This window comes from Galeopterus variegatus, unplaced genomic scaffold (genome assembly GCF_000696425.1).
Source record: "Galeopterus variegatus unplaced genomic scaffold, G_variegatus-3.0.2 Scaffold8341, whole genome shotgun sequence".
In the NCBI taxonomy this organism is placed as follows: domain Eukaryota; kingdom Metazoa; phylum Chordata; class Mammalia; order Dermoptera; family Cynocephalidae; genus Galeopterus; species Galeopterus variegatus.
In genome coordinates this window covers 61,616-72,201 of record NW_007734452.1, presented here as the reverse complement: position 1 = coordinate 72,201, position 10,586 = coordinate 61,616, and the positions used below count along the sequence as shown (strand labels likewise).

At 40.5% G+C, this 10,586-nt stretch overlaps 1 protein-coding gene across 1 annotated transcript in view; it reads left to right on the top strand.

Annotated features, from left to right (window-relative positions):
* Nucleotides 1–10,586, top strand: part of SCARB2 (scavenger receptor class B, member 2) — a 44,847-nt gene that overhangs the window by 5,326 nt on the left and 28,935 nt on the right. Inside the window, exon 3 of the mRNA XM_008592809.1 lies at nucleotides 9,987–10,134. Within this exon, the coding sequence (XP_008591031.1) occupies nucleotides 9,987–10,134 (148 nt within the window). The remainder of the gene's footprint in view (nucleotides 1–9,986; nucleotides 10,135–10,586) is intronic.

Here is a 10,586-nt window from a genome sequence, read left to right as displayed (position 1 = left end):
AAAAAAAAAAAAAAAAAAAAAAAAAAAAAAAAAAAAAACCGCGCGGGGGGGGGGGGGGGAGAGGAAGATATAACAACCACAACTTTTTTTTTTGAAGTTCTTACAACAAGAAAATGGAGGGGACACACCTGGGTGGGAGGGGGGAGAGGGAGGAGGGAGGGAGGTTTCAGTGATGGGACACAATAACTAACTACATTGTATATTGACAAAATAAAAAAATATATATATAAAAATAAAAAAAAATTAAAAATTAAAAAAAAGAAATATGAAAGGACTGTGTACGCTCTAAGTCTGAAAATGATTAATAATGACCAAATATTTAGGTTTAAATTTACAGTTCCAGGGTATGAGGATCATATTACTATATACATCTTCCAAACCTGTGGGCAATATTTTCCAATTAAGCATGTCTTCTACAAAATCTTTGGCCATCTCTGCTGTGATTACATCAATATGACTAACCTTATTTCTAAAATTTTTACACCTTAGAATTTGTCAGCTGACTCAAGTAGTTCAGGCCTAAACATAGTTGTAATAAACTGAGCATGTACAGCAAGTTCCATAATAATATCTGATACAGCCTTTCTGTGCTGAGCATCCAGAGCCTGGTCAGTCTCATCAAACAAGGAAAAAGGAGCTGGGTCACCTTTCTGAATGGCAAAAGTCAGAGCAAGGGCTACCAAAGATTTCTATGCACCTGAAAGCTGGTGCATTTCTCTCATTTCACCTTGTTTTCCTGTAAATGACACCTGTTGGGAAAAGAGAATAATTTAATCAGGCCCCCTTGCCTGTCCGTCCAGTTGGGGGTGGTGTGGTGCATTCTTTGTAAATAAATTGTGTGTGGGTGGAGTTAGTGCACATGCTCTGCGCTGTGATTTGGCTGGCATCCGCCTCAGGTGTTTGGGCCATGCTCTCCAACCTATGGCTTCCAAGGACCTGTTTGCCAGTTACCTAGTTCATAGACCTGCGTGTGAGGGGTCTGGTGACCCAGCCTGGTGTGTGAGGGGTCTGGTGACCCAGCCCGGTGTGTGAGGAGTCTGGGGACCCAGCCTGGCAAGTGAAGGGTTTGTGACCCAGTCTGTGAACGGGCTTGAGGGGTCTGTGAGCTCCAGACCCAGCCCTAGCTTGACAATTGGCCCAGTTGGCAGGATTACAGGCAGATAAAAGAGCTCAACAACACCCTAATTCCAACTCCAGTGAACTGGTTAGCTGATGGGACACTGCTTTGTGATCCAGAACCCCTCTAGCTTCACCACTCCCTTCTCGTTCATCCTGAGACCGACTGCTTTCCATATCTCCTTTCTTCATCACCGAAGTAGCTTTGCCACCAGGTACTAACTTCTGGAATACTTCACTGAAGTTTTCAGACACATGTTTGAAAGTTAACTGAATAGCTTTGCACTTTCAAAGTTCAAGTACATTCATCAGTTCCATGATTGAATTGTAGCCCTTATCCGACTCTTCTTGTCGCTTTATTAACTTTTCTTTCTGCTGAGAGAAATTCACACACTGATCTAAAGCTTTTTTGTTAACATGGCTGTACTTCATTAATTCTGTGTTGCACTGTTTGAGTTTTCGAAGCAACCAGTTGAGGCTCAGTATCTGGTACTTTTCAGATGCTTCCTGGGGAAGTGATCCCAGCTCTCGAATTTTCTTCATACACTCTTCTTTCTTCTTCAGTAGCACGCCTTGTCGACTTGTCATTCTCTCCAGTTCTTCAGTATCATGATTTATAGCATCCAGGTGTTCTTTCCCCATATTTTCCCAGTGCTCCGTACCCTTCTGAAGCTCCTTAATTCCAGCGTCTGTTTTATTAATGGAATTGTCCAAATGTTCTGATCGTGCTGCAGTATCTTTTTTATTGATGGCTTCGAGTTCTGATGTTGTGGCAGTAAGAACAGTACCAACTTCTGCTTCTCTCAGTTCGTTAAGTTCCTGTTCTACTTGGTTCAAGCAATTTTCTCAGATTCTCATTGAGATAAGTCTCTACTCAAGTAACAATACCTTCTAATTTAATTCTTTCATTTGGTAACTGTTTTCCTGCCGATGTTGACGAATTTCATCATTCAGTGCATCTCCTTGCTTCCTAGTGACTCTCTCTATGTGATGTTCAAGGCCTTAGAGATCTGGCTCCTTCTGTATGTCTAGCTTCTTTATTTTGTTTTATTTTTTGGCACTCTCAACTTAGAATTTTATACTCTAGAGCTTTCTATTAGAAATTTAACGAGCTACATAGGTAATTTAAATTTTTCTAATATCCACATCAAAAAATGAAAGAAACAGATAAAATTAATCTTAGCATTTTATTTAACCTAATCATATCCAAAATAGTATCATTTCAACATGTTACTGATATTCAGAATTATTAATGAGATAGTTTAGTTTACATTCTTTTTTTCATACCAACTCTTTGAAATCCTGTATGCATTTTACATTTATAGCCATTTCATTTTAGACTGCCCACATTTTGAGGGTGCTATAGCAACATGTGGCTAGTGGCTATCACATTGGAGAGCACAATTCTAACCATACTCCAATTTCTTGTAAGCTCTGCACACTACCAAGCCGGTGCACGTGCTGTTGCCACCGCCTCTCTTGACCTCACATTAGCTCAAATGCTGCCTCCTGAGACTTGCCCTGACTTAGGATTCTCTCTCCCTGATATGTACGTCCATACGACAGTGACTAAAAGCATGAAATCTGTCTTTCTTCCCAGACAGATCCACGAGGAGTAGGGACCAAGTCCTTTCATCTCTGAATATTAAGTGTCTAATGAATGTTTGTGGAATAAGTGAATGAAACATCCTCAACTGTGATTTAAATCCATAGGAACAAGTGGAGAAATTGTTTAAAACCATAGGACACAAGTAGCTCAGCTGGAATCACAGGACTTAATCGGGGAAACCCAAGAATGGGTTCAAGAAGAGAGGATCAAGTCCTGAAAACAAAAATTGTTAGAAATATGCATGTATGCAGTGGAAACTCTTGAGAGCCCCAGTAGGGTTGAATGGGTTGTGAGATCTGGGATTTGTAGAAAAACATGGCTTTTTAGGGAGACGTCCAACCCCTCTATGGGGCCTGTTAGTCTATAAACAGATTGCCTGTAAATGACTGCCTTTTGCAGTCATTCAGTGGATCTAATTTATGTCACTCATGACTCAATCATGCTGTTGTTTAGGCCATGCAAGACAGAACATTTCAGTAGCTCCTGCCCCAGTGTTTGGTAGTTCCATGGGTTCTCTCCCAACTGAGCCGGATGACTCTGTGATTATGTGCCAAGGGGCCTGGACAGAAGTAAGGCAGGGCATGTAGCCACTCTCTCTGGTTAGTGTGGATGGGTTGGGTGGTGGGAAATCTCCAAGATGAGGGAAAGGCCACAGTCCATTGTGGAGGGCCTGACTCATTTCACCCCATTTACAGTGGCGTATTTCCCAAAACTTTAACATATTGGTGAATTCAGAATATTAATGGTTTCAGAAAAAAGATGATGGCAGTTCCACATGTTGATAAAAACCAAACTATCTGGTTTAAGGAATGTAGTGCATTTTTACATTTTTAAAGCTGTGGGTTGAGTGGCCCTGGAACAGGTCTGTAGCACAATGCTAGTTTACCTTATGATCCTTTTGCTTAGTGACATGTTTGCCTAAAATTTGTATCAAATTTATGGTATCCCACGGCTTCTGCAACCTTTTTGAGATTTATTTTTTGTTTTGTCAGGTATCTTTTTCTATTTTGCCTACTATTTAACGTTCCAAGAATTTAAAATTATTTATTTATTTGTTGGCTAGCTGGTACAGGGATCTGAACCCTTGACCTTCGTGTTATCAGCACTATGTTCTAACTGAGTAAGCCAACTGGCCAGCCCCCTCCAAGAATTTTTAAAAGAAAACAATATGTCTACGGGTTTTTCAAATAATTTTCATAGGTTTAACAAGTATTTGCTAAATTTACAATATTCTATTAAATATCTACCTTTTGGGTTTCTTAGTTTTGTTGTTTGGATTATTCATTTCTTTTTTAGACTTTCTTTGATAGTAAGAAAAAAGATGTGAGGAATATATCTTAAGTGATTTTTTTTTATTATTAAGTAATCATTAAGTAATTAAGTAATATCATTAAGTAATTAAGTAAGATCATTAAGTAATTAAGTAAGATCATTAAGTAATACTGCATTATGAAATAGTAATCAACATATACAAAAGCATATATAGCATTATATTTAAAAGTGTAAATTTATATATTATAAAACTTACATATATATGAGTGCATATATATATAATCACTAAAGATAAACTTGAAAATGCAGTAAAATAAAAGAAGAAAAACCACTATCCATGGTTTCAGTCTCAAAGATAACCAGTGCTCCTATTTTAGTGGGTGTCCTCTCGGCCATTTTTCTATGGATGAGTTTTACTCTTAGATGGTTTTCATACGATGTATACACCTGGCATGCATGTACAAATGCATATATGTATATATTTTATTCACTTAATATTATATCATAGTGTTTTCCCATGTTACATTTTGGCCTTTACACAAATGAATTGTAATGATGATAATATTTAATACAGTAAATATGTTAGTGCACTTAACAGTTCCCTTCTTGGACATGTTGATCAGTTCTCATTTCATCCTTTGATTGAGACTGTTCAACATCCATGGGTTGAATGTTCTCTCCTGCTGGCCAGCCAGTTGTGTTTCCACACTTTAGTTCCTGTCCTTTGCCCATTCACTTGAGTGCTGTAGTGTTCATGTGACTCTGTGAACTTTGTATGTAACAATGATGTTAACTATTTGTCACATGTGGGGCAACTGTTTTTCTGTCGTTTGACTTGCGCCTGCGGCCAGCTTCCCTTGCTCGCCCTTTCTTCTGGGTCGCCTCGCCTGCTCTGGGACTTCACTGCTCATTTCCACGTTGATGTGTTTATTCAGCCCAGCGTGGCCCTGATCTGCTGCCGCTCTTGTAAAGCCCCTCTGTAGTGTCCTCCTCTGCCAGGGCCACAGCTTTCTCACCCTGCACGTGGGAAGCACGGCCCTGCCTTCTTTCCGCACCACCTGCCCTTGCTCTCCTTCTGCCCCTGTCTGCAAGGCCCCCTCCACCCTCCTTCCAGAACCAACCCCAGCGGGCCTCCTGTACCATGTCACTTTCTCAGGACTCCTTGCCCGTCGCCGTTCCTCCCTCCTGAGTTTCACAGAGCTCCTACCACGAGGCAGCGGTCTCCCCGGCTCCACTGTGGATTCTGGGAGGACAGGACCCAGGACTTGACATCTCTCCACTGGAGAGCTTAGCACAAGCCCTTGCACATGGTATTAGCAGCTAATGCTTCCTAAGCACTTAGTAAGTGCCAGGTAGTGTTCTAACTGAATTATGAATTTATGTGGATTTAATTCTCACAACAGCCCTATGAGGTAGTTTCGTTGCCTCCATTCTACAGATGAGGAAACTGAGGCACAGAAGCAATAAGTAACTTCTCCTTAGTTACAGAGTCTGTAACCATGAAGGCAGGGTTGAATGCAAAATTTGGCAGCCAGATGTCAATCTTCATTTCTAGCCAGCGTTCTCAGTCACTTATGGTAATTCTCAACAAGAAACATTGGATGAGAGAAGGAACCAAATGACTGAAAGATAAAGATTATATGATAGTATTGTAGGAATCCAATTTATCCAGCATTTCTGAGGAATTAGATGCAGTGGTGTTAATTTTCCAGCTAATGAAAAGCATTTCTTTTGGTTTCCATGCCTTACCTCAGACTATTATTTCTAAAATCAATTGTGGATTTTCCTGCATAATTAAATAGTTTACGGAACATAACTCAACCTTTTCTTTGTGACTAGGACCATCATTGTGATTACCAAATGTTAACCTATAGTCTGAGATTTATTTGCTTCTACTAAGTACTGGGGACCGGGGCTGACTGGCTAGCTCGCTTGGTTAGAAGGTGATCCTGATAACACCAGAGTCAAGGGTTTGAATCCCCTTCCCGGCCAGCTGCCACTTGCTTCTACTAAGTACTGGGGACCGGGGCTGACTGGCTAGCTCGCTTGGTTAGAAGGTGATGCTGATAACACCAGAGTCAAGGGTTTGAATCCCCTTCCCGGCCAGCTGCCATAAATAGGTAAATAAATAAATACCAGGGACCATACCAGGCACTTTTAAATATGGTTCCTTGATTAACTGGCTAGGCCCAAGATTTTTTTGTTTTTTGTTTTTTGGGTTTTTTTTTGTATCGTTTTCATTTTTAGCTCTTGTTTGTATTTCTGAAAGTTTCTGTGGTCTTCTCTGATACTGTAAGGCGGAAATCAACCACTTCTTGCTCTTAGTCTTCTGTTCATCAGAGACCTCCCTACTTCTAGCTGACTGTTGTTGATCATAGGGAGATTTAGGTGACAGACTTACTGGCATTGTCACTGAAACTCTTTACCACATGCTGTGGCTGTCCTGGGGTTGCCAGAGTAGGAGTACTTGGGAGGGAAACATTTTGGTTTCCTCTGACTGTCATTTGTTGTCTTGAGAGGAAGGTCCCTCACCATTCCTCTCTTTGGTGTTCTTGGCCTCTGGTGAGTGGGAAGTCACTTCTTACAGTCCCCTGGCACTGTCTTCCTTCAGGTAGAGCTGCTCTATAAAGGCCACCTGTCAGTCATACCTTAGGGTGGTAGGCAGCAGACCCCAAATTGCTGAGAGAAGTCGTGGGGTTAGCTGCAAGTGACCTGACATGGTCAGCCTGCCAAGGTAAGTATATTGTCATGGGGTTAGCTGCAAGTGACCCGACATGGTCACCCTGCCAAGGGAAGTATATTGTCATGGGGTTAGCTGCAAGTGACCTGACATGGTCAGCCTGCCAAGGGAAGTATATTTTTTTATGATTTGGGAAACCTTGGCTTTGACATGTTGAAATTTATTGAGAAACCAAATTAAGTTACAAAGCTTAAAGTGATTGCAATCTTTGTGCTCAATTTTCCCTTAAAACATCAGGTTCTCACAGGGTAAGTAGTAAAGAAAACATTTTAAAAGTCATCACCAGGGTCAGTAAATATAAACAGACATAAATGAAGCAGGCCTCAGGCTTCGGATTATATAGGCCTCTTGGTTCATGACCCAGGGCTCGGGTGAAGAAAGCAGAAAAAGCCTTAGCAAGGTCATTGATTTCGACATTAGTCAGAAAACTTGGCAAAGCTGACTCCTGGATTCTGGACCTATTTTTAGTGCCATCTCTTGGGCTTCCTGCCTCAGCTGCCTTTGGGTACAAATTGGCATTCACTCTGGGGTCATTTTTTCTACTTCTAGTTCCTTAGTGGTGGGCTAGGCTGACTTGGGGTGCTAAGCACTGGCTATAAACAGCTACCCCTGGAGAAGGCTTCCCCCTCATCCTCCCTGCAGGGAGGATTTGGGGACAGGAAGTGAATGGGGATGAATTTGCCCCTCCCTGTGAGCACCAGCCTAAGCTGAGGCTGGGGTTTGGCTTTGAAATTTCCTCTCCTCCTCCCTCTAGAAACAAATCGCTTTGAACTAACTTCTGGGTAGTTCTAGGAAAACCCTGGATGAAAGGTAGGGTGACCAGGATTTTAAACCTGGTTCTGACACTTTCTGGTTGGTCCTGCATCCCCGTTTTCTCATCTATGAAAAGCCTGGGTTATGATTTGTAGATGAGGGGTCTCTGGTTGCAAGCTGGAAAACTATCGCTGACTAATTTAAGTAAAAAGGGAATCCACTGAAGGCTATAAAGTAGGTTAATCAAAGGAAGTAGCTTGGAAGACAGGGTGGGGTTTAGGGCAGCTTTGAAGATCCAAGTTGGGGGAGCCTGTGGATCATCTCAGCACGCATGCAGTGCTGGGAGGAATCTGGTCTTGCCGTGGTTTCCATCTTGAGGCTCTGTGGTCGGGACTCAGAGGCCAGAGGAAAAGAGCTGGTTGAGCTTGGGTCCCACGGCACCCTTGGTTGATGGCCTTGCACAGCCGCACGGTGCAGGAGATGAAAGGACATCATGACCATTGCCAGAAGTGAGGGAAATGGCTGTCTAACAACCAGAAGTCCAGTGCAGATGCCTCCTAGCTTCATAGTGTGTAAGTGTTTTCGCACAACAGCCTCTATCAGATTTTTATGTATTCTTTGTGAGCTGGAAGGGTATGTAATTTTTTTCTCTCATCATTATTTAGGTTTGGCTTTTGTTGGAGGCATTCATTGATTTCCTCCTATGCACATTTTTTAGACTCCTGTTCTGAGAGGCTGTCTGATACAGGGAGAAGGGTACTATGTGCTCGTGATAAGACTTGAGTTCAAGTTCTGACGCTTCTACTGTTCATCTGTGCCCAGCACCCCATCTGTATAAGTGGCCAGTAATACTTGCTCTGTCTGTACTACACGCTTGTTGTAAGGATTAAATGAAATAAAATGACATAGCATGGGTTAAACCCTTCGAAGAGCTATGCAAGTGTCAGATACTTACATGATTATTGTGCATGGCTTGGTGCTTAGTGCCATAGAAGTTACAAAGACTCATCTGTTTTTATAGATCTGTATGTATGCATTTGTTTATTATTTTCTTGTATTTTTATTTTAAAATCTAAAAAGGATTTAAGAGATATAAAGGGGTATGATATATAAGTTTCTGCCTTTAGCTTGCTTGCGGTCTAGCTGAGGCTACATGAGAATTCTTTCACAATCTAAATAATATCACTCAGCAGTTTATAACTGACTGCCAAAGACGTGTACAGACAGCAAACTCCACAGGTGGGTGATAAATATCCCTGTGTGCTGCTGTGGTCAGGAAAGGCCTCAGGAGGAGGGGGTGGGGAGCCCAGCTGCCTAATGCCTTCCTAACCTGTATCTGAGTTATAAGCTCTTAGATTAGCTCTGTCCAATCAAAACATTACACGAGCCACATATGTGACTGAAGATTTTCTAGTAGCCACATGTAAAAAAAAGGAAAAAGAAACAGGTGAAATAAATTTTAGTAATATATATTTATTTTACCCATTATATATAAAATAGCATCATTTCAATATGTAGTCAGTATACAAAAGGTAAGGAGATATTTTACATTCTTTTTTTTTTTTTTTGGTGCTGGTTTTGAAATCCGATGTCTATTTTACACTAACAACATATCTCAGTTCCAATTAGTGACTAGTGTGGCTGCCATGTCAGACAGAACAGCCCTAGATGGTAAAGGAAGAAGAAAAGGTAAACAGAGGGAGAGAAGGAAAGACACTGAGGTTTGTTGAACCGCTGCTGTGTACCAGGAAGGGCCAGGACTAGCTTGAGGCATTCGATGAACGAAAGATCAGATCCTGTTTTTATTAACATTTTTATATTTTGTTCATCATGAATTCTTGGCATTAATTTCGATTTTAAGAAATGTTGCATTAAAATATTATTTGTCTTGATTACTGAGTGTTTTGGTGCTTTATGCCCAAGGTGAATCCTCACTGACACTAACCCTAGGCCCGGTCCTAGTACCAGCACTTTCTAGCAGCTTTCCTAATAGTTCATGTGGGGGCACTAACTTCAACCAAACCAAGCTGTATATCAGAAACTCCTCTAGTTTACTAAGCCTTGGGCATTGGTTTTTTTAAAATGAAATTTCTACTGAATTTGAGTTAAAAATGAAAAGACATCATTAAACAAATTGAAATTCTAAGTGAATCTACGAACTGAACAGAAAATTTTGAAACTAATTCAGGACCAAACCATAACCCAGGAGAGAATTCATTGATTGATTCCCTGGTCAAGGTGACCCTTGGCTGTTGTACTTCCCCAGTCATGGGGGGAAAGAGTGAACAGCAGTTTTTTCAGAAGATTGTATCCTCGGCCTCATTTCTTCCCATAATATAACTTTAATCTCCAGGTTTTAAGGGCCTAGTACCTGTGATCTCTCTATATATAATGGTTATATTGGGATTATTATAACTTTGATGTTGAAAGAAAGGAAGAAGTCTTGCTCATTTAAGTGGTGCCTGTTTTCAAATAAAATCCTTTTCTTTCTTTTAGGGAACTCAGAAACAAAGCAAATGTTCAATTTGGAGATAACGGAACAACAATATCCGCTGTTAGCAACAAGGCCTATGTTTTTGAACGAAACCAATCTGTGGGAGACCCTAAAATTGACTTAATTAGAACATTAAATATTCCTGTTTTGGTAAGTAGGCATTTTAGTATAATTGTTGTGGATTTTAGAAGAAAGGAAAAAACTAAATTAAGGATATTATGGTTTTACATTTAGGAGCTATTCAGTTATATTAAAAGCATACATATATATATAAAAAAAATACACTTTCCCCTTCCCTTCATTTTAAGCTTTTTTTCCTGAGGTCGGTTAAACAAGGTCTTTTCAGATAATGACAAAATACAAATTTTAGGATTTATTTTCATAATTTCTTTCTGTGTGTTTAGGGTTAGCACTTGTGCAAATAAATATGCCCCTAGGATTTTTTGGTAGCTAATAATATTTATAATATTTATTTGCCCCTTGTTTTGGGTTCAAAAATTCCAGCAATAGCATTTGCATACCACTTCTCAGTTCACATTTCTGTCTTGGACTTTAAATTCTCAAAATATGTAAATTGGGGAAAGGCCTGAGACCTGCTGTGA